We start from the raw sequence: 25,149 nt of genomic DNA, 5'->3' as shown, positions 1-25,149 counted from the left end.
CCTATATTAGCTTTCACTGCAGAGACACAAACATCAGTTCTCTACCCTGGAAGGAAACTCATAGCTTGAGCTCATTCTTCGAAGTGTGGTACACGCAGAAGTCCCTTCCGCTCCCCAGCACGCAGACGGACTCTTCAGGGCATTACTGCCCAAAAGATGAGCAGCTTCTCCTCAAGGTCAGCCGAGATTCAGACCCATCCTGACCGAATGGCTGTAGAAACTGAAATAAGGGCTGGTGCTTTGGCAGAGGAGCTCAACCAGCTCTCAGAGACTACAGATCCTGGAGTGACATTTCAGCTCTGTCCCCAACTGAACTTCTGTAACACACACACACACACACACACACACACACTTGCCCACAAGGTGCAGCATTTCTGCCCATGCACTGAGATACTCTGAGAATTCATGAACTATTTAAAATTCTGATAGCTGACAGTAAAAAGTGTGGTAATAGTTGACATAAAAAGTAGAAGTAGAGTATTTCAACCTAAATGCCAGTGTTTTTCATCCACACATATGTTAGGGTGTAAGAGAGAGAAAGGTGTATTTTTATTTCTACCTAAAATAAAGTGCTTCATTCTATGATTGAGACTACACAATAGTACATACACAAGGGGTCAGAGATTACAGAGCTTTTTAATATTAAAATTAAATAATTTTAAACATTTATTTTAAAAAGTTATTTAAAATTAAATAATTGGACACTAATATAGAGCAATAAGGGAAAACAGCAAATCAAAAGCAATCTGTCCACTAATTAACCCAGAAGCCCTTTCTTTCTAGGGGACTGACTGCACTGGGAAGTCAGATCCCCTGGAGGGGAGCCCAGGCAGGAAATACTCCCAGGTGGGCCTCCCTACTCGGATGGCCTTGCTTTACTTTTCAGAGCCACAGGAAAGGCATGAGAAGGTGAGGAGTTTCTTTTCCAAGAAACTTTCCTAGACTCATTCCCTCCACTCCTGCTTGCCTTTTCTCAAGCCTTCCCTTGACACCCTTGCCCCCATCAACCGACTGGCTTACAAATATATTTAGAATTTCTGAACATCTGGGATGTGGCGTGAGGGAGTTTTAGGGCAGTGCTGAGAGAGGCGGAACTTCACCACAGTTAGGTTGGCCAAGATGAACAGCACTGACAAGTCCCGTGAGGTCTCTATGATCCCTGAGCGGTCAACCCTTGGGGTGATATCCCTTTTTTTTTTTTTTTTAACTCTAATTACCTCAGGTTTCAGTCCCAAGGCCTTAATAAAGCAAGAGCTTTCTCTGGTGTCCAGGAAATCCTCATTTTGGTTTCAAGTTGAAATTCTTTGCCCAAATATGATGAAAGCATCAGCTTTTCTCTCGGCCATTGTAGGCTTAGTCCCGTATTTCTTTTTCCTATACACAGCTCCTGTTTCTGTCATCAATTCTGAATTCTCTTTTTTTTCCAGGTCTGCTCTGTTTCCTTTCTATTTCTATTGTCCTGATTCTTTTGGCTGATGTTCCTTTGGTTGCCATGAGATCACATCAACTTGTCCTGCTTCCTCTGCCCACATTAGTCTAAACTCACGGCATCACCACAAATCCATACTAAGGCTCAGGATACCTCACCCCAACATCATCTCCTTGGCTCTGGGGTCCCCTTCATCTCTGGGTTCACCCGATTTCAGGTGGGCGGATCATAAGGTCAGGAGATGGAGACCATCCTGGCTAACATGGTGAAACCCCGTCTCTACTAAAAATACAAAAAATTAGCCAGGTGTGGTGGCGGGCGCCTGTAGTCCCAGCTACTCGGGAGGCTGAGGCAGGAGAATGGTGTGAACCCAGGAGGCGGAGCTTGCAGTGAGCCGAGATCGCGCCACTGCACTCCAGCCTGGGCGACAGAGCGCGACTCCATCTCAAGAGAAAAAAAAAAAGAAAAAAAAGAAATCCCTGAATTTTATTTTATTATTTTTTGAGACAGAGTTTCCCTTTGTTACCCAGGCTGGAGAACAACAGCGTGATCTTGGCTCACTGCAACCTCCACCTCCTGTGTTCAAGTGATTCTCGTGCCTCAGCCTCCTAAGCAGCTGGGATTACAGGTATGTGCCTCCATGCCCAGCTAATTTTTGCATTTTTAGTAGAAATGGGGTTTCACCATGTTGTCCAGGCTGGTCTTGAACTCCTGGCCTTAAGTGATGGGCCTGCTTCGGCCTCCCAAAGTGCTGGGATTACAGGCATTAGCCACCATGCCTGGTTGAGAACCCTGAATTTTAAACACAAGGTATCACCTTTGGGTTCTGGGAAGTCCAGAGTCAGTCTCTCTCTCTCTCTCAAATAAAGCTCTATATTTTATTATATTCATATCTATCCTGTATTGGGAGTTACTTCACAAGGCACAATCAGTTGGGGATGTAGTGTGTAGTGGGAGACTTCTCATTGTATTGGATTCCAGTAGCAGCAGGGACCCAAAAGCTCACCATTTTGTGAGGCATGGAAACAAATACACATGCTAGTGCTGCAGAATCAGGACGTAGCAGTGTGAACAGAAGAAAATCACACTGCTATGGAACTGCATTGCTGAAAGGAAACTTAGGCACGCTCAGGGCCAAATTTCCTACCTTTGTACTTAAAAATTATTTGGACTCAGCATTAGAGGTGAAGTTACTCTCTTCCAAGGACCAGGGACTACAAGGCTTCAACTGAGAAGCCTTGAGGCAGAAGGCAGGACCTTTGCCATCCTTGAAGGACGTGTACAATTGGGATGAAGACAGCTATTTTGTGCCTGATCTGGTAGACTGTTGGGTGAATTCTGGGGTGTTGGCAGCACATGGAGTGCCAGGCCTCCTGCCGGCCTCCAGATGCCCCATTAAAGCATCCCACACCAAGCAGCAAGTAGGTGACCCTTAAGATGAGAGCAGGCCCAAGAAGCAGCGGACACTCATCTCTGCCGTCTCCTGGGATGGATTTAAAATTTGGCCTCTCATTTCAAAACCGTTAGTGTGGTAATATTTTAACACAGTTCACTGCCTGATTAATTTGTTTTCTAAGGACCCAAGAGAAGCCCAAGAGCATCAGTGATTTATACTGGTGGACAGTTCTGCAATGGACTTTTCAGCACTTGAGTGACTCCAGCTAATCGTAAATCTGAGTGGTTACCTCATGATATGGTTTGGCTCTGTGTCCCTACCCAAATATCATGTCAAATTGTAATCCCCATGTGGTGGGGGAGTGGTCTGGTGGGAGGTGATTGATTCATGGGGGCAGACTCCCCCTTGCTGTTCTCATGTCAGAGTTCTCACGAGATCTGGTTGTTTGATAAATGTCTGGTGATTGCCACTTCTCTCTCTCTCCTGCCACTATGTAAGATGTGCCTGGCTTCCCCTTCACCTTCTGCCATGACTGTTTAAGTTTCCTAAGGCCTCCCCAGCCATGTCATGTGGAACTATGAGTTAATTAAACCACTTTCCTTTATTAATTACCCAGTCTTGGGTAGTTCTTTATAGCAGTGTGAAAATGGACTAACACACCTTATCATCTAATACATCACATAGATCTGTAGCTGCAACAGGATCCACTCTGACCCCTGCTTTGGCCACATTTGGAAAATGTGGGGGGAGGAATATGGTACTGGTTTCATTTGAAAAGGAGCACTGCCTGAGGACAACGCCACTGGCTTCTCTCTCACCCACAGGCAGGAATGCACCAGAGGCCCTCTACCAAGACCCAGAGGGTGGAAATTAGAAGCTGCACACCCAGGCTGCGTGCGGTGGCTCACACTTGTAATCCCAGCACTTTGGGAGGCTGAGGCAGGTGGATCACCTGAGGTCAGGAGTTCGAGACCAGCCTGGCCCACATGGTGAAACCCTGTTGCTACAAAATCATAAAAAATAAAAATTAGCCAGGTGTGGTGGTGTACCCTCTAATTCCCAGCTACTCAGGAGACTGAGGCATGAGAATCACTTTAACCTGGGAGGTGGAGGTTGCAGTGAGCCAGAATTGCACCACTGCACTCCAGCCTGAGTGACAGAGGAAAATTCCATCTCAAAAAGAAAAAAAAAAGAAAAAGTTGTGCCCCCATCAAGCCTTTTCCATCTCAGCACTTTCTTTGGTTGCATTTTTCTTTACAAAATCACCCAAGTAGCTGTTATGGGCTAAATTGTGTTCCCCTAAAATTTCTATGTTACAAGTCCTAACTATCATCGCCACAGAATGTGACCTTATTTGGAGGCAGGGTCTTTATAGAGGTAATCAGATTAAAACGAGGCCACAGGTTGGGCCCTAATTCAATATGGCTGATGTCCTTATGCAAAGGGGAATTTTGGATACAGACACGTACGGGGGAAGATGTGACATGAAGACGTAGGGAGAGGAAGGCCACCTACAAACCAGCGAGAGAGGCTAGAACAGATCCTTGCCTCACGGCTCTCAGAAGGAACCCACCCTACCAACACCTTGATCTTGAACTTCGGACCTCCAGAATGATGAGAAAAAAAATTTCTGTTCAAGCCACCAAATCTGGGGTACTTTGCCACAGCAGCCCTAGAAAACTAATAAAATAGCCATCACTGGGATTTAGAAAGTCTTTTAAACAACCCCACATATTTGTATTTTATTATATTTAATTCTATTCTCTACTGAAGTTACTTCAAAAGCCACAATCACCTGGGAGTTCCGTGGCTGCAGGCGAGGACCTGTGGAAGTCTGAAGGCAAAGAAAGGCTTCCTCCACCCCAGATGTGTTGATACTTCATTAAAAATTGCTGCCTAAGCAGTAGAAAGAAGCACTTTCTGGGTTGAATCGCCAATTTGCCAAGGGGCCCTTTCAAAAAGGCTCAAGCAGAACTGGCTTTGATGGATGAGGGGGGCACACTTGGACCTGAGGGAAGGTAGCACCTTCATTTTTGTGCCACATTGTAATTGTAGCCTCCAGTCCAGCTTCAAAGGTGGTGGAGCTGGGCCTGTCAGAGTGAGCTGCCTTTGACGTCTGAAGGACATACCCCCTCTGCTGAGCTTCCACGTACAACACTGCGAGGCTACAATAAAGTACATGGAGTGCGAAGTCTATTCACACTTGCTCTTCATTCCGTTTCAACTCAGGGGGCTCCATCACTCCTTCCCCGCCTTGATTACCAGTAGGTGGCAGTAGAGGGCTTGCTGAAAGCAGGAACTCAACCGCAAAGCAAGCCCAGTTCATAAACTTGAGGGTGTAGGAGCTTCCTAGGCTTTGCTTCTACATTAGACGCACGTGTAACGGGCCAGCTGTCTTGCTAGGGGAGTCACACGGTTCCCCCTTACATTAGCATACAAGAATTCCAGGATGCTCAGAGCTGAAGGACCCTGTCAACAAGTTCAGGGGATCTCAGCCCTGGATGTGTGTAGAGCTTTAAAAAAGACCAATGCCTCAGTCCCCAACAGGTGATTGACTCTGTTCATAGAGTAATTTACCTGATACCTCTTTGTGAGGAATACAAACTAATTTGGAAACATCTACCCAACCTCACAGTGACTTAGCCAGGGAGGAGAGAAGTGAACAGGAAAATGAGGCTATGTATGGTAAGGAGCAGTTAATTCACAGGTCCCTTGGTAAGGTAGAGGGGTGGGCTGAATTGTGTCCCCCCAGTATTCTTATCCACTTGGAGCCTCAGACTGTAACCTTATTTGGAAATAGGGTCTTTGCAGATGTAATGAGTTAAGATGAGGTCATACTGGATTACGGTGAACCCTAAATCCAATGACTGACATCCTTATAAGAAGAGAGGCCACACAGAGGCACAGAGCGTCACAGGGGAGAAGGCCATGTGAACATGGTGGCAGAGACCAGAGTGACACAGATCAAAGGACCAAGGGACAGGTGGAGCCACCAGAGGCTGAAAGAGGGAGGGAAGGATCCTCCCCGGGAGCCTTCAGAGGAACTGTGGCACTACTGACACCTTCATTTCAGACATCTGGCCTCTAGAACCGTGAGACAATCCATTTCTGTCTGTGGTCATTTGTGATAGCAGCCCTTGGAAACCAGCATAGGCAGAAGCAGACCAACGGGAAGCCAGGCCCTCAGCTGCCTACTCCTACTCATGCCCTTCTTCACACTTGGGGGGCTTTATTTTTTATAAAACGAACAGTCCTTAAGCATTTTCCCATTCTCCCTCAGAGCCCAGGAGGGAAGTGGTGTGAATGAGGACAGTCCTGTTTACTAGGTCCATGGGTGCGATCTAAACTTGTTTTCCCAAAAGTTCTTGTTTGTTCTAATCTGGTTCTAAGTCTGCTGTTTGTTTCCTGCAGGCTCAGGGCCTCGCAGACCCCAAGTTCACACCATTAGAGGCTGTTCTTCCTCAAACACTATTCCCAAGAGTTGGAAAGTCTCCAGAGACCGGCAAACACTGGCTTTCTCTGACAAGGAAGACAAAAATAGAAACCACAAACAGAAGCAATAGGAAGAATCTAGAGGGATAAGGGAAGAGAGGCCAGTCTTAGGGGGCAAAGAATGAAAAATGAGGGGCAACTTGTGCCTGGATGTATAATATGAGACCCAGGCAAATTGAAGAGCAGAACTAGCTTTTAAGAAAGTGGAATTCGGCCGGGCGCGGTGGCTCAAGCCTGTAATTCCAGCACTTTGGGAGGCCGAGATGGGCGGATCACGAGGTCAGGAGATCGAGACCATCCTGGCTAACACGGTGAGACCCCGTCTGTACTAAAAAATACAAAAACAAAAACTAGCCGGGCGAGGTGGCGGGTGCCTGTAGTCCCAGCTGCTCGGGAGGCTGAGGCAGGAGAATGGCGTAAACCCAGGAGGCGGAGCTTGCAGTGAGCCGAGATCAAGCCACTGCACTCCAACCCGGGCAACAGAGCGAGACTCCGTCTCAAAAAAAAAAAAAAAAAAAAAGAAAGTGGAAATCGGCCAGGTGCAGTGGCTCATGCCTGTAATCCCAATTTGGGAGGCTGAGGTGGGCGGATCACTTGAGGTCGAATTTAAGGTCAGCATGGCCAACATGGGGAAACCTCATCTCTACAAAAAAATATAAAAATTAGCCGGGTGCGGTGGTGTGAGTCTGTAGTCCCAGCTACTTGGGAGCCTGAGGCAGGAGAGTCACTTGAATCTGGAAGGCAGAGGTTGCAGTGAGCCAAGATTGCACCACTGCACTTCCCCCTGGGCGACAGAGGTATCCTGTCTGAAATAAAAAGAAAAAAAAAAGAAAAAAGAAAGTAGAAATCAAGCTACCCTGCAAGTCAAGATTCACTGTAAAGCTAGGACCTAACAGAAAAAAAAAAAAAAAAAAGCTACCACAGTCCTGCAAACTGTCATTCAATTGCTAACTCTGAGCCTAATTTAACTGGAAAGCCAGTATGCCTTTATAACTCCAACTCGAATTCCCTCCTCTAATCCTTAAACAGCAGTTTAATGCTGTTTGTTTTTTTAAAAAATCCTATGGGTGACCTCCTAATCTAGCCTGACAGGTTGCCTCATTAATTTGAAGCTTGCGTCACTTTTATTTCAAGAATGGGAATAACTTGAAGATGCTGTGAGCCTTGGGCAATGGGAGGTCCATTTACTCAGCTCTTCCACATGTCTTAGAAATATTATTTGTCAATAACTTAGGGGCCAAGCATTTCTGGAAATAAACAAGGGCCCTAATTTATCCTTTCCCAGATCTCTTCATTTCTCAACAACGTGATCACGTGGCAGAAGCAAAGGGGCTTCTGATCAAATGCCTTCTACACCAAACGCAGTTAGTCCTTTCTCCTTCCTACTCTGCTCTCACTAAAATCTACCAAAAACCCGAGCAGCATCTTTGGTTGGTAGGGGATGGAGCTCTCTCCTGAGAAGCAGTAAGAAATGCCACTGTTTCAGAAAAACACCCCTTGCAGCAGCCGATACTGGCTCCAACAAGGAATGATTAAAAAGACTCGATGTAAGTCATTAACCTCAATGCCGAGGGATTCAAATCCAGAAACGCAGTTTCTTTTGCCAAAAAAGTTCCACTGAATTTTCTAAGACCCCTGTGACCTAATTTAAAGTGTTTTTCTTCTCTTTCTCACGCTTTTTCCATACATAATAGTATGATAAGCTGTTAATTCAATCATTTTCACTTCTCTGCCACCCTTCTTCCCATGATCAAAGAGTATTATTAACTACCCTGAAAACACATTAAATAATCAAGCTGTCCAATAGCTGCCCATCAGAGCGCTAATCTCCAATACTGGCATGGCTAAAACACGGCTTAACTGTTTCTTCTCCTTCGCTCACAGCTATTTTTGTATTTCAAACAGCCATTTTGTGGAGAAGCAAAACTGGATGAAAGTACATGTTATTGAGAGGATGTTAATATGGAAAGTGTAAGGGCATAACCTTGGGTCTGAATCGTAGAAGCAAGGAAGTCACTGTTTTGTGGCAGCCATCTTTCAAACTTCTATATTATTAAAGAAGCAATCCCATTATCTCCCACTTACCCAGCCATTCCTAGCTAGTCATAAAAGGATATTCTCTCCCAATACACTTTTCAGCAGAAATGCCTTTTTGTTGGTTGTTCCTCTTTCCATGAAAACCAAATTGCATTCTACATCAGGCAAAGAAGCCGCCTTAGAAACAGAAATAACAGCCACTGTGACAGCATCCGGTGCCTTAGAATATCTGGGACTATTTACAAAGTAGAATCTGGCTCTATTATGAAGACTGCATGATTGCCCATTTTAAATCAATACAGCCTGCTCATCTCTGTGTATTCTTTTAAATACCCCAATGTGTGTCATCAACTCAAAATTCAATGAAAAACACTTCTTTGGTCACTGGATAAAGTCATCTTAGGAAACACCTCCCTTGATTGGAATATTTGAAAATGAGTCAAATAGCTTGGAACTCTACAGTGTGAAGGTGAATGGCCTTTAAAAAGCCGTGCAGAATAACTAGGTACATAAAATCGGAACTAAATGTCTCACTAAGGATGATGGAACCATTTGCTGCCTTCTCAGCTCACCGATCCTTTTTAATTTCATGTTGAGTCACAGGAAAAAGCAGGAGAGCTGGCCTAATGCACACACACATAATGTGTGGATGGATCGTCAAAAGGATATTTCATATGTTATCTGGTGGGCATACATCATTTGGGTTTAAGCCTATGTATTTTTACACAAAGGTGAATGGCTTATACATTACTGTATAAATAAAAGCACTAGAGGATTAGGCTACAACTACTAATAGAGAAATGCTATCTTAAAGGAGAAGAAGCATTACAAGAGAAACCTGACCATGTTTGGTGACAACACTGAATAGGAGGTCACCAGAGAAGCTTCCAACTGCCCTTCAGATAAAGATGGCTGTGATTCAGAGCATTCAAATTATGTCAAAAGGAAAAAAGAGACAATGCAAAGGCAAGATTGGTTTTCCTTTCTTGTGCTTTTCTTTTCCTTTTTTTTTTTTTTTTTTTTTTTGAGATGGAACTTTGTTCTTGTTGCCCAGGTTGGAGTGTAATGGTGCCATCTTGGCTCACCGCAACCTCTGCCTCCTGGGTTCAAGCCATTCTCCTGCCTCAGCTCCTGAGTAGCTGGGATTACAGGAATGCACCACCACGTCTGGCTAATTTTGTACTTTTAGTAAAGATGGGGTTTCTCCATGTTGGTCAGGCTGGTCTCAAACTCCCGACCTCAGGTGATCTGCCCGCCTCGGCCTCCCAGGCCTCCCAAAGTGCTGGGATTACGGGCATGAGCCACTGTGCCTGGCCTCCATTTGCTTTTTCATAATGCAGATGCAAATGAAAATACTGAAGGGAGGGCAATGAGCTGTACCCTTTCTGATCTGGAAGAGCACGCAAAACAAAAAATAAAAATTTCCAGCATGAAAACACATTCTGGAATTACAAGTTAATGGTGCAGGACTTTCTAGATGTACTGCCATAAAATTTAAGTTTAAAAAATATGAAAGTTTATGGTATAGGAGGTGATTAAACAGCAAAATTTGGAGAAACAACAGTAGCTACTTTGGAAACCTTTCTTTTCTTTTCTTCTTCCTTTCTTTTCTTTTTTCTTTCTCTCTCTCTCCATTCCCCCCTCTTTTCTGTTCTTTCTATTTTTTTAGAGACAATGTCTCACTCCATTGCCTAGGCTGGGGTGCAGTGGTGAGATCATGGCTCACTGCAACCTCAGATTCCTGGGCCCAAGGGATCCTCCAGCCTCAGCCTCACAAGTAGCTGGGACTACAGGTATGCACCACCAAGCCTGGCTACTTTTTTTTTTTTTTAATTTTTGTAGAGATGAGGTATTACTGTGTTGCCTGGGCTGGTCTTGAACTCCTGGCCTCAAGCAATCTTCCCACCTTGGAAAATCTTATTTCTATAGCTCTTTGTAATTTAGAATGAATCTGATTTAATAATTCATTTTATAGATAAGAAAACTGAGGCCCAAAGAGGGTGACTGAATTCAAGGTCAATGATTAATGAGAGGCAGAGACTAGGTACCTATTTCTCTCTAATTAATATAGGTATCATTTGGTTTTGCAACAGGTGAAGAGACTAAGTTAAAATATGAGAAAAACTCTGTAGGGATCATTTCTGGGGGTCCATGAGGTCAAACTATTTTCCTGATAATACCAAGATGTTATTTGCCTTTTTATTCTCATTCCCTTTCATGGATGTACAATGGAGCTTTCTAGAAATGAAATGATGTGTTATATATATCAAGAAGATGGATACAGAAACAGATGTGAGAATCTTTTTTCTTCCATTAAGCCAGACATTAGGGATTTGCAGAAATATAAAAGAATGCTACCCTCCTCACAAAATTTATTTTTGTTTTGGAAAATATAATATTCATAAAAACATTATTTAACATATAATAGATTAGTATTTTAAATTAATGAATAAACAATTTTGGCTAGGTGCAGTGGTTCACTCCTGTAATCCCAGCACTTTGGGAGGCCAAGATGGGCAGACTGCCTGAGTCCAGGAGTTTGAGACCAGCCTGGGCAACATGGTAAAACCCCATCACTACAAAAAAACACAAAAATTAGCCAGGTATGGTGGCATGCACCTGTAGTCCTAGCCACTCAGAAGGTTGTAAGCACAAGAATCATTTGAACCTGGGAAACAGACATTGCAGTGAGCCGAGATCACACCACTGCACTCCAGCCCAAGCAACAGAGCAAGACCTTGTCTCAAAAAACAAAAACATTCTGTTTTAGTTTTGAAAACACAAAATAATTGATAAATACAACCTAGATACCAAAACACTCTTCAGAATTCTCAATAATTTTTAAGAGTTTAAAGGGGACCTGAGATCAAAAGGTCTGAGAACTGCTATACTAGAACATTAAAAAATAATCAGGAGGCTGGGCACAGTGGCTCATGCCTGTAATCTCAGCACTTTGGGAGGCCGAGGCAGGCGGATCACCTGAAGTCAGAAGTTCGAGATCAGCCCGACCAACATGGCGAAACCCTGTCTCTACTAAAAATACAAAAATTAGCTGGGCGTGGTGGCAGGTGCCTGTAATCCCAGCTACTTGGGAGGCTGAGGTAGGAGAATTGTTTGACCCTGGGAGGTGGAGGTTGCAGTGAGCCGAGATCATGCCATTGCACTCCAGCTTGGGCGACAAGAGGGAAATTCTGTCTCCAAAAAAAAAAAAAAAAAAAAAAAAGAAAAGAAAAAAAAAGAAAATCAGGAAAAAACAGTGAAAGAATTTTACAAAAAATACCCCCTCATTCCTTCCTTTCTGCATCCTTCTCTCACTCTTGTAAGACACATGATTCCAATGAGATGGAGGTGAGACTTATATTTATGGTCAGTAACAACAACAGGGTGCTCCTGGGTTCAAGTTTAGGCAGGACCACATATGGAGCTGAATTTGAGTTTTGGCTCACTCAGGAATACTGCACCTCCATGATTGGTGAAAATCTAGGTTTTGTAAAGACACATAAAAGTGGCATGAATCCTTAGCTCATGAAGATGAGATTTTACTTAGCTTCTTTCTGAAAAGCTTTCCTGATTTTTGGTTCCAGATGAATCCAACATGGGACCAAAAATATATTTTTTTCTCTATTTCATTCCCTATTTTCTTGGTTGGGGGTGGACCAACTTTTCTGTAAGGATTTTGTGATCTGCTACAACCTTATTTTTTTTAAAGCGGGGGCAATGGTAGGGAGGAGCATTGCTCAGTGCAAAAAAATCTGTTCATGCAAAAACCAGGATATTCAGTTAAAAAATATTTTTACAATGGTTGGTGGGGGACCTGCTGTTTATATGGTGGTGGTGGGAGCGGGGCTTCAAGAAAAGCCTATCTGAAAAAGGGGTACATGGGCTGAGACCTGAAAGAAGTGAGGGAGCATGGGATGGGTGGAAAAGAATACACAGACAGGAATGGCAAATGTAAAAGTCCCGAGGCAGAGGTGTGCTTGGTCTGTGGGAGGAACACCAAGGAGGCCAGTGTGGCTAGAATAGCGTCAGCAAGGAAGAGGGAGATCCAGGGAGGGGGCAGGTTGTAGAGGCAGGGAAGACTAGACCACGAAGGGCCTGGAGGACTTTTTTTTTTTTGAGACAGGCTCTCACTCTGTTGCCCAGGTGGGAATGCAGTAGCATGATCTCGGCTCATTGCAACCTCCACCTCCCAGGTTCAAGTGATTCTCCTGCCTCAGCCTCCTAAGTAGCTGGGACTACAGACATGCACCACCATGCCTGCCTAATTTTCCTATTTTTAGTAGAGACGGGGTTTCACCATCTTGGTCAGGCTGGTCTCGAACTCTTGACCTCAAGTGATTTGCCTGCCTCAGCTTCCCAAAGTGCTGGGATTAGAGGCATGAGCCACCACGCCTGGCCAGGACTTTGGATACTACTCCAGAAGAGCCGGGAGTAGCATCTTATGTGACTAATGCCCTGCAGAGCACTTGTGAGGAACTACAGTGCTAGGTCAGGGATATGGAAAAGCATAAAATGCAGGCTCAAAGAGGCTTGAGGAGCTGCTGTGAGACATGCACCACTCAGTGCTGATTCCTGAAGTTGCACTTGTACACCAGCAGTGACACAGAATATTGGCTCATGTTTAGCAAAACTTAGAAAACCCCAGAAAATTCCAAAAGAACACTTACCCTGTTGTATGTAATTTTGTGCAGGTAGGCCGCGTGCGGTGGCTCATGCCTGCAATCCCAGCACTTTGGGAGGCCGAGGTGGGCAGATTACCTGAGGTCGGGAGTTCGAGACCAGCGTGACCAACATGGAGAAACCCCATTTCTACTAAAAATACAAAATTAGCTGGGCGTGGTGGCACATGCCTGTAATCCCAGCTACTAGGGAGGCTGAGGCAGGAGAATCACTTGAACCTGGGAGGCAGAGGTTGTGGTGAGCCGAGATTGCACCATTGCCCTCCAGCCTCCGTCTCAAAAAAAAAAAAAAAACTTTGTGCAGGTGCACAAAGATGTAGCATATATGTGAGATGCACTTGGCACAGAAAATACTCTTTTACACTGTAGCCCATCAGGGTATCTTTCTAGGCATCTAACAGTTCGATTAAGCTGATACAGGTAATCTGTCAGGCACTAATGGGTCACTCATGATCCTCAGAGCAGCCTTGTAAGGTAGGCAGGGCAGGCATTATTTCCCTCCTTAGGCAGTCAGAAAGGTTCCTGCCCAAATCAAAAGCTGGTTGGTGACAAGGAGAGAATCAGCCAAAATTCTCCGGTGCTGAATTTGGGTTCTTCCCATGAGTTCTGCGCCTCGTGGCCTACTAACTTACCAAGGGAGCAACGCAAAAACGCAGAAGATTCAAACATCAGGGAGAGTGACTGAGTCAAAGGAAAACATTACCTGGCTGGGAATAACACTAAGGAGCCCAACTTTGCCTCAACATTAGAGGATTCGTTCTCTTGTTATACATGGTGATTTCGTATTGACTAGATGTTCTTTTGTGTAACAAACTGTAGGAAAACATTGCTTGTGAAAAGAAGCACCATTTGCAGAAGTGACAGGGTGCCATCATTTCTTTTAAAACCCAAGCATGCCTGGTTTTATTGAACTTGTTCTTGTGTAAGCCATGGCCTGGATCCATTTATAAACCAGAAGGGGAGGAGAGGAAACTAAAAAATTACTTACTAAATAGACATCGAGCACAGAAGCATTGTCATCCTGCACCTCCAGAGTGTTGGGTTCAGTGGTCAAGTAGATGGTCCCCTCTTCCAAGGTAAATGTTGAACTGGAAGGTAACCCTTTGCTGGAAAAATAAAGATGAATGATGAGCATGAGGGCCCCGGAACAAAATCTAAAGACACCTCCAAAGTTGTGGCTAAACAGGGCAGCTTTTGGGGATGAAAACTTTTGAGAATTTGAAGGAAATATGGTTATACCTGGAGACATGGTCACTTGAGTTTAAAGAATTCGGTTTTAGGCCACGCGCAGTGGCTCATGCCTGTAATCCCAGCACTTTGGGAGGCTGAGGCAGGCAGATCATGAGGTCAAGAGATCAAGACCATCCTGGCCAACATGGTGAAACCCTGTCTCTACTAAAAATACAAAAATTAACTGGGTGTGGTGGCGCGCACCTATAGTCCCAGCTACTCAGGAGGCTGAGGCAGAAGAATCGCTGGAACTCAGGAGGTGGAGGTTGCAGTGAGCTGAGATCACACCACTGCACTCCAGCCTGGTGACAGAGTGAGACTCTGTCTCAAAAAAAAAAAAAAAAAAGTATTCGGTTTTACTAGAAGTGCGTTTTCTTTCTCTAGCAGCACACGAGATACCTCACTGCATTTTGGAGAGGGGATTTGTGGGCCCTATGCCTTGTGAGTGCTGGGAGGATGTGAATCTAGGGGCTCATTAGTTATCATTGACTTTGAATGACTGGTTCTTGCTGCTTCAATTTACAGTATTTATACTATCCTAGTTTACAAAAGATAACCTTGGGCATCATTAGCACTGATGATTTATCTTTTTTTTCCTCTTTTTTTTTTTTTTTCAATTACATCAGTGGTTCTCAAACTTACATGTGCCTCAGAATCCCCTGGAGGGCTGGTTAGAATGCAATTTCTTGGATCCCTCTCACAAAGCTTCTGAGCCAGAATCTGGCATAGAGCCCATGGATTTGCATTTCTGACAAGCTCCCAGGTGATGCTCACGCTGATGGTTCAAGGACCACACTTGGAGTAACAATGAACCACATAAACACAGAGCATTGTGTTATGTCCTCTGCGAGGACAGCTGGAGCGCACCCTTAGTAACTACGACAATACCAAAAGCCAAAGGAATGCATGTAGACAGTATATTGGAGAGCCAACCGAGGAGAAACCACCCTTGTTTTGTTGTGATATAACCAGTGTTAACTGTTGAAACTGTTGAAGTAACTGGTCCTTTTTTTCTTTTTCTTTGTTTTTTTGAGACTGAGTCTTGCTCTGTCACCCAAGCTGGAGTGCAGTGGCATGATCTCAGCTCACTGCAATACTGCAGTCTCCACTTCCTGGGTTCCAGTGATTCTCTTCCCTCAGGCTCCTGAGTAGCTGGGATCACAGGCGTGCACCACCACGCGTGGCTAATTTTTGTATTTTTAGTAGAGATGGGGTTTCACCATGTTGGCCAGGCTGCCCTCAAACTCCTGACCTCGTGATTCGCCCACCTCGGCCTCCCAAAATGCTGGGACTACAGGCATGAACCACCACATGCAGCAAATTGTGTGGATCTTAAGAGGTAAGGTTCACTTGTATTTTTCCTGATCACAAAAGTCATAAAGAGGCTGGGTGCAGTGGCTCATACTTCTAATCCCAGCACTTTGGGAGGTCAAGGTGGGCAGATCATCTGAGGTCAGGAGTTCGAGAGTGGCCTGGCCAATATGGTGAAACCTCATCACTACTAAAAATACAAAATATTAGCTGGGAGTGGTGGCACACGCCTGCAATCCCAGCTACTCGGGAGGCTGAGGCAGGAGAAGCACTTGAATCCGGGAGGCAGAGGTTGCAGTGAGTCAAGATTGTGCCACTGCACTCCAGACTGGGTGACAGAGTGAGACTCCATCTCAAAAAAAAAAAAAAAGCCCCCCCCAAAAAACTAAGTTTTTTCATTCTTGAGTTTTTATTTATGATTTTTATTTTCTTCCTAATATTAAGTGTATCAAATGTATTAATATATATCAAATACATATTAATATTATATAATATTGTATTATATATTATATATTAATATTACCTATAATTAATATTATATTAATATTATATTAATATGTATATGTTATATAATATATTAATATGTATTAATATAATACTAATTATAGATAATATTAATATATAATATATAATACAATATTATATATAATATTAATATGTATTTGAAATATATAAAAGAATATTCTGGAAGCTCTTATATATAAAAGAATATTCTGGAAGTGCTTTTTCTTTTTAAATTTTTATTTTTTTAAAGTTTAATTTTGAAATAACTTTAACCTCACAGAAAAAGGGAAGGAATGCTGAAAAGTCTAGGGTACCCTTCCTATCATTTGACCATATTTGCTTTGTCATTATTTATTTATAAATACCCATAAGCATTTTTTCCTGAACCATTTGGGGAGACTAAATTGCATACAAGTCATTCCTTTACCCGTAAGCCCATCAGTGTGAATTTCCTAAAAACAAGGACATTCTTTTGTATAATACAGTACAATTATCAAAATCAGGAAATGTAAAATGATATAATACCATGATCTAATCTATAGTTGATATGGTTTGGGTCTGTGTCCCTCCCATCCAAATCTCATCTTGAATTGTACTCTCATAATCCCCATGTGTTGGGGGAGGGACCTGGTGGGAGATAATTAAATCATGGGGGCAGTTTCCCCCATGTTGTTCTCATGGTAGTGAATAAGTCTCATGAGATATGTTTTATAAGGGGTTTCTACTTTTGCTTCTCTTGCTTTCTCCCTTGCCACTGCCATGTGAGAAGTGCCTTTAGCCTTTCGCCATGATTGTGAGGCCTCCCCAGCCACACAGAACTATGAGTCCATAAAACCTATTTTTCTTCCCAGTCTTGGGTATGTCTTTATCAGCAGTGTGAAAACGGACTAATACAATAGTCCACATTTAAATTTTGCCAAAAATTTATGTTTTATTATTTATTTATTTTGAGATGGAGTCTCCCTCTGTTGCCCAGGCTGGAGTGCAATGGCACGATCTTGGCTCACTGTACCCTCTGCCTCCCAGGTTCAAGTGATTCTACTGCCTCAGACTCCCGAGCAGCTGGGATTATAGGCACCTGCCAGCATGCCTGGCTAATTTTTTTATTTTTAGTAGAGACCGAGTTTTACTGTTGGCCAGGCTGGTCTCGAATTCCTGGCCTCAAATGATCCACCTGCCTCGGCCTCCCAAAGTGCTGGGATTATAGGCATGAGCCACCGTGTCTGGCCCCAAAATTAATTAATTAATTTTTTGAGAAAGTTTCACTCTCGTCACCCAAGCTGGAGTGCAATGGCGTGATCTCGGTTCACTGCAATCTCTGCCTCCTGGGTTCAAGCGATTCTCCTTTCTCAGCCTCCCGAGTAGCTGAGATTACAGGTGCCTGCCACCCTGCCTGGATAATTTTCATATTTTAGTAGAGACAGGGTTTTGCCATGTTGGCCAGGCTGGTCTTGAACTCCTGACCTCAGGTGATCCACCCGCCCCAGCCTCCCAAAGTGCTGGGATTACAGGTGTGAGCCACAGTGCCCAGGCTCCCAAATTTATTTTTTTTAAATGATGCTACATGCATATAAGTGTAATAGATAGCAGAAAGTAATTCTCTTTCTCCTGCCCTCGTGTGATCCAGCATTCTCCTCCCTAGAGGCAAACCCACCCATTTTGACAGTATTTTTCAATCTAAAATTTACCTTTTATCTTTGGAAGCTATGAGTAAGCCACTGGCATGGTTAAGACAAAATTAAAATACAAAAATTAATTAGAATATTATTTGAGACTTGACAGGTACATTTATCAATTATTTTAGCTAAAATATAGTATGATTACAGAAAAAAGAAATATCAGATTTACTTAGTATCGTAAGGTCAAAATTTGATAAAATCAAATGGGCATCTTTCTTTTTTTTTAAACTTTGTTATTTATACTGTTTTTCGCACATATTAGAAGTGTCCTATCTTAGTAAGTAGAATATTTTGAATATCATTAAATTTGGGGGACAAAAATGAGGCTCATTGAGACGTGTATCCAGATTATATAAAGAACTCTTATAACTTAGCAATAAAAAGGCAAATAACCCAATTTAAAAATGAGCAAAGAACCTGGAGAGGTCTCCAAAGAAGACATGAATGGCCAATACGCATATAAAAAGATGCTTAATATCCTTAGTCATAAGGAAAATGCAAATCAAAACTACAGTGAGATACCACTTTCACAGCTACTGGGATAGTTATCATAGAAAATCAGGAAAATAAAACTTGTTGGAGAGGAGGTAAAGCAACTGAATCCCTCATACACTGCTGATGGGAATGTATTCGATAAAATGGTGCAGCTACTTCAGAAAACTGTTTGGTGTGTCCTCAAAGCAATATGATACACCAATTCCACTCCCACATATATATCCAAGAAAAATGAAAACATGTCAGCACACAAGCTTGTATATGAGTATTTGCAGTAGCATTATTCATAGTAGCCAGAAAGTGGAAACAACTCAAACATCCACCAATTGACGAATGGACAAATAATTCATAAAACGGAGTATTATTCAGTAATAAAAATAAAGCGCTGATATATGCAACAACATGAGGAAACCTTGAAAACATTATGCCAAGTGAAAGATGCCAGTCATAGAGGACCACATATTACATAATTTCATTTATGCAAAATGTGTAAGAACAGACAAATCAATGGAGACAGAAAAGCAGACTCATGTATTTGGCTCAATGACATGACGGAGAGTTGGGTTCTCAGATTTCGAGTTCTCTGGTGAAGAGACTGAGTGCAGGCCCATGGAGGCTGGGGGAGCCATCTGCAATGTCCCAGGGCACATGCTGGTATAGCACAGGCATGGGCCAGAGCACCTTCATCCTGGAGATGTCCTGCCCAGAGGTTACACACTGCTGGCCCACAAACCCAGTCTGGCTGGAAGACCTGTTTTGAAGAAGAGATCTGTTGGCCAGGTGTGGTGGCTCATGCCTGTAATCCCAGCACTTTGGGAGGCCGAGGCAGGTGGATCACCTGAGGTCAGGAATTCAAGACCAGCCTGGCCAACATGGCAAAACCCTGTCTCTACTAAAAATACAAAAATTAGCCAGGTGTGGTGGTGGGTGCCTGTAATGCCAGCTACTCGGGAGGCTGAGGCAGGAGAATCGCTTGAATCTGGAAGACAGAGATTGCAGTGAGCTGAGATCATGTCATTGCACTCCAGCCTGGGCGACAGAGTGAGACTCTGTCTCCAAAAAAAAAAAAGAAGAGATTTGTTTTAGTTTGAATTATTGTCAAATTAAGGAAAATGAAATTCCCACAAAAACCCAGTTTCTTTTGAGAAATGAGAAGAGCGGCCAACTGTAAGCCTACATTTCTGAGTAGCAGTGAGATCGCAGCTGCCTTCCTTAGACTGAGCATGTCCTCTGCATTGCTGCAGGGTCCCCACCTCGCTCTTGAGCATCCTACCCAGCCTGTTACACTCATGCGCACCACCCCTCCCTGTGTGTCTGCCCAACATCTCTACTTCCAGGATGAGGCCCAGGGAGGTGCAGCGGCTTGCCTGGGTTACATGGTTGCTGAACAGAGTTAGGATCTGAACTCTGTTTTCCAATTAACTACCCTTTTTTACAGTCATTGCTGCTGACATTTTAGATATTTGTCATTGCTGAAACCAAGGTAGTGCAGGCAAATGTGCCTGCCTAGGAGCTTGCAAAATAATTACAGAATACCCACAAAAACAAATATGGTATATGATGTTTGGTGTGAGCTGTGGAGATCTTTGTTCTTTTGGGAAGAGTAATAATGAACAGGAAGTTTTGAGGAAAAGTAAGTAAGCAAAATATGCTTTCCAAAACAACATATTTAAAACAATGGATATTAATATTGAACAATGATAATAAAGCTACTTAAGCTTCCAACAATTTAATATTTAAATGAAATTACACATATAAAAGAATTTGGGAAAATATACAGCCCTAAATGAATAATCAGGCATTTATATAGTAAAGTACCATTAAATGTACACGGAATAATCTGAAATTATTATTTTCTTGGTATTGAGTGTAAGCTGCATAACCAATTAATCTTTCTATTTGTTATCTTCATTATGCAGGATCTACCAAGTGAGACCAGAGCACAGAATGGCATGTTACTTCCCTAAAACTCTTAGATTAGATATTATCTAGCACCCAAAAAAGATGAGAATACATTTTCAGGAAACAAACACCTGAGCTGAGAAAGCATTAATAGGCAGACCATAAGCTTTGGAATCAGATGAATCTGACTTTCCATTCTGGCTCTTCGACTTAGTTGTGGGTGATATTGGATAAGTTTCTTAACCCTTCTGAGTAAGAGCTCCAGTTTCCCATATGTAAAATGAGAATAATAATACAGAACAAGTAGGGTTGTTGGAGTGATTTATGGTAATGAATGTAGGATGCAAATATTTAGTTATTTAATTTGTATTTTTTAGAGACAGGGTCTGGCTCTGTCATCCAGGCTGGAGTGCAGTGTTGCAATCTTGGCTTGCTGCAGCCTCGAACTCCTGAGCTCAAGTGATCCTCCTGCCTCAGTCTCCCAAGTAGCTGGGACTACAGGCATGTGCCACCATGCCTGGCTTTTCTTTTTAAAATTTTTTTGGTAGAGATAAGGTCTCCCTATATTGCTAAGGCTGGTGTCAAACTCCTGGGCTCAAGTGATCCTCCCAAAGGCCAAGGGTTTAAGAGTCTGGCTGCCTGCTGATGTTCTGCACCATTAAGTTTTGCCACAGTTCTCTCGATTCAGACTGTCTGAGGGCTAATTGCACATAATTTGCAACAAGCCACACAGGCCTGTGATGCACTGCCGTTACAGGCATGAGCTACTGCTCGCAGCTGCAAATAGTTATTGAGTATCCGTGTATGCACGTTGCACCTAGAATGGATCCTAGCACCTAGAATACAGAGATCAAATTTTAAAAGTTTGTGCCTCATGGAACTTACATAGTATTAAAGAAGACAGACAATGAGATAAATATTTAAAATACGTATTATGTTGGCCAAAAGTGCTAAAGAGAAAAAAAAACACACACAGAAAAAAGATAGGAAGTGAGTAGCAGAGGCCAACTCCAAACAGCAAACTGTCTTTGCTCTGCCAGCACAGGATCTCAGGCATGAGCCACATCCTCCAAAGGACCCTTATCAAGCCCTCTCAAGTGCCCCTGGGTGGGGACAGACACCTCTGATCAACAGTTCTCTCTAAAGATCACATTCTAACTGCCACTCTTTTCTTGGCCTCACTAACCTCTTTTAAAGGCTGCAGGTGGGTAGTCACCTGAGGGATGTAGAGCTGTTTTTCCGCCATTCAAAAACCAGTTTTGACCTTTGCAAGTGCTACAGTCTCACATTTACTTTTGTTTTGGGCTTTAGCCAAAACAGATACTAAAAATATTTCATTTTAACATTGTGATATTATTTTCAGCAAAGAGAGATTAGTAAAGGTTACATGCACTACTGAAGGGACAGGTGTAACTTTTCTAATTAAGAAATGTTTCATATAGGACATAAAGTCTTCCCTAGGCCTCAAGAACCTATAAACTGTATGCAGGAATATGTATGTGAATGTCCATTGTGGCTTAAAAAATAACGAAATGGGCCGGGCACGGTGGCTCAAGCCTGTAATCCCAGCACTTTGGAAGGCCGAGACGAGTTGGATCACGAGGTCAGGAGATCAAGACCATCCTGGCTAACACGGTGGAACCCTGTCTCTACTAAAAAAAATACAAAAAACTAGCTGGGCGTGGTGGCGGGCGCCTGTAGTCCCAGCTACTCGGGAGGCTGAGGCGGGAGAATGGCGTAAACTTGAGAGGCGGAGCTTGCAGTGAGCCGAGATCGCGCCACTGCACTCCAGCCTGGGCGACAGAGCGAGACGCTGTCTCAAAAAAAAAATAATAATAACGAAATGTAATTATCAAAAGAATAAGGAGATAACACAAGAATAAGCCATCTAATTCAAATAAACGCATCCATAGTCTACAGCAAAGTCTTCTCTTGAAGATGCCCCAAGCAGTAAAGGTAATATAATTTTTTTTCTTTTGAGATGGAGTCTCGCTGTCACCCAGGCTTGAGTGCAGTGGTGCAATCTCCGCTCACTGCAACCTCCACCTCCCAGGCTTAAGCGATTCTCCTGCTTCAGCCTCTCAAGTAGCTGGGACTACAGGCACGCACCACCATGCCCAGCTACTGGTTTTTTTTTTTTTTGTAGTTTTAGTAGAGATGGGGTTTCACCATGTTGGCCAGGCTGGTCTTGAACTCCTGGCCTTGGGCAATCCACCCACATCAGCCTCCCTGAGTGCTGGGATTACAGGCGTGAGAAACCGTGTACGGCCAGTACTATACATTTAAAAAAAGGATTTTCATTTAAATGTCTATGACATTGATCAATTTAATATTCATTGCTCCTCAGTTCTGACTTTGGGAAGCATTCTTGCTTTTGTCCTGATATTTTTACTGCATTGTTGATTTCCTGGGCACAAGCCTATTTAGAATCAATTTCTAATTTATCTGGCTGAGAGTTTCCTAGGTTCTGTTCAGTTACAGAAGCAAATTTACGTGACTGGGTTAAGGAGTCTGGCTGCCCGCCTAGGTTCTGCACCATCAAGTTTTGCCACAATTCTCTTGATTCAGACTATCTGAGGGCTAATTGCATGTAATTTGCAACAAGCCACACAGGAAACTGTTAATCTACTCAGCTCTGTTCTTCCCTTGTAAAAACACAGAAACTGCCAACTCTTCCCCGGCTCTGTGCTCTGCTCTCTGAACAAGTCATACACTTGCCACAGGTGAGAGCAGTGCAGGAGGAGCGATTTTTCTTCCTGGCTCTCTCTCTAGGAGGGCACGTTAATGGCACCCTGATGCCATGCAGGCCTCTGTCATTTACAAAAAATAAAAAAAAGATTCTTTTGGTTATCAGCAACATTAGTTTGGCTTCACTGGAGAGCATTAGCCTGGCTGGACCGCTGAAAACAGTCATTGATAATTTTCATAGCCTGGAACACTCTGATTTCTGTTTGCAGACCTAATGAGTGTTTTATAGCTAATTCTCATGAGAGCATTTGTTCAGGGAACATATGGTACTATCCACAGTTTTTGTCTTTTAAAAGTCATTCTCCCACTGCCTCAATTTGTTTTAATTGAAGTAATAAACATCATAATTAAGCACACAACACAGATGACTTCTGATGAAAACCAACAACCTCCTGCCCTCCCCACCCCAACAACCTCCTCCCCTCCCCACCCCCACCCTCCGCCATTCCCTAGGGGCAGCAGCCCTTTTTGGGATTTCTCTTTTAATATTTTCTGGTGATTCCCTTCATGTCTTTTGATTAATCAGGGGATAAAAGATTCTTCACCTAAGGCAGCATCCATTGATTCACTATGAAGGACATTTACCCTCTTCTACCCCATATCTTCTCCCAAGGTTTGCTATTTATATTTTACTTTGTAACTGTAAATAACATACCTAGTGAGCTTTTTTATTCCATCAACCACATACCATATCCTTTAACTCCCCACATTATTTCACCTTTGTCCCTGCTTTCCCCTCTCACTTCATATTAGACACACTTAAAAAAAACCAAACAACTTTTATCTCTACTTTGTCAGGGCTGTTCATATTTATATCCTATCTTGCAGCTATAAGAAAATTGCTCCCTCTTTGTCCACAGATTGGCTGTAAAATTAGAAATTCGACACATAGGGTTTAGAGTATTGTGACTATATAAATATTATATACTGCCCGGTCAACAGTGAGCTAGGGTTATATTTCCCTCTCCGGGTTCAGAGTCATAATAGCTGGCTCATGCAAAGAAAACCGTTTCCCAAATCAAAGTTAAATGGAGTCTTTTTTTTTCCCCCTACGTTTGCTTAAATTCATGCCACATTTTAGGCTGCTTCATGTTAGGAGATTTTCGCCCTTCAGAAACTGTCATGTGGGGAAGAAACCTCAGAGAACATCCAGGCAAAGGACAGAGGCCTTGATACAAGCTCTGCGTCTTTGATTATTGGTTACAATGCTGGGCAAGTTATGACACTGAGCTCCTAGTTCCTCATCTGTGGGTGGGAAAGATGCCCAGCCCATCTCACAAGGCCAGCAAGAGGATCAGTTTGGATAGTGCAAGACAAAGAAAGGCCAAGAGAGGGTAAAGCTCTTTTGGATAAGCAAACAGGAGTATCGCCAGGACTCCTACCTCTCAGACTTTGCCTGTTTTCACGGGGCTTTGATGAGGTCTGCTTGCATAGAGAGATTTATCATAAGACCTTGGAAAGAATTCCTTTTCTGCTCTTAGTTTAGCTACCGGAACATTAACTGATAACAAATGTAGACAGGAAAGCCGTTCCTGCAGAGAAAACCCACAAATACAGCCTGGTCTCACCTAATGGCTACAAAGGCTTGTTTAGTACCAGAGCCACACTCTGCTTACGGGCAAGCCCATTCCAGCATGACCCAGGCACTTCTGAAGTGACAGTCAAACCAACACCTTGTGCCCCACTCGGAAAAAGCTCACCTTTGGTTGGGGCAGGGAGTGGGTGACGATACTATACGGTGTGGAAATTCACAAGCACTAGCGCTAGAGCTCCTGCTGCAGCCTGGACAGTGTCGGCATGTGGCAAATCTCATGCTCCTGCCAGGACAGAGCAGCTCCTTCATGCTCAGCCCTTGGCTGAGTGTGTGGGCACGTCTACAAGACCCCCCAACATGGACCCAGGGAAGTAGAAAAGCTTTGACCACAGTCACCGCACCCAGAATGCTTAGCCGCCTACCATCAAACAGGAGGCTTTCAGAGATCTGCTTGTTTCTGCCTTTTTCTCACTTTCAGCCCTGAGCATGGCTGCTGCTCTTCCCCACTCTCCCACTTTTGCTATTTTTAGACAAGGAGACTGCCTGTTTCTAATGAAGGCAGCAGAGCAGCACAGCAGCAGGCTCTCTTCTGGTATCAACTGATGGCTCCCCTCCCCCCAAGTGAGCACCAGAGGCACGAAGCCTGCTGCAGGCACAGCTCAGAGGGCAGCACTTATAACCCATAGGCAGGAAGAGACTCAAATAGTGTTTCC

At 43.4% G+C, this 25,149-nt stretch overlaps 1 protein-coding gene across 3 annotated transcripts in view; it reads right to left on the bottom strand.

The window, feature by feature from the left end:
* PIP5K1B (phosphatidylinositol-4-phosphate 5-kinase type 1 beta) overlaps positions 1–25,149 on the bottom strand; it is a 308,400-nt gene that overhangs the window by 4,437 nt on the left and 278,814 nt on the right. For 2 of the 3 annotated variants that reach the window (XM_025359786.1, XM_025359787.1), the window contains one exon: positions 14,022–14,139. The exons of the other annotated variant lie outside the window; for it this stretch is intronic. In XM_025359786.1, the coding sequence (XP_025215571.1) occupies positions 14,022–14,139 (118 nt within the window). The remainder of the gene's footprint in view (positions 1–14,021; positions 14,140–25,149) is intronic. 3 annotated transcript variants of the gene reach the window in all.

The sequence above is a fragment of the Theropithecus gelada genome, chromosome 15, assembly GCF_003255815.1.
Source record: "Theropithecus gelada isolate Dixy chromosome 15, Tgel_1.0, whole genome shotgun sequence".
Taxonomy (NCBI): domain Eukaryota; kingdom Metazoa; phylum Chordata; class Mammalia; order Primates; family Cercopithecidae; genus Theropithecus; species Theropithecus gelada.
This window is presented reverse-complemented; position numbering and strand designations above follow the sequence as displayed.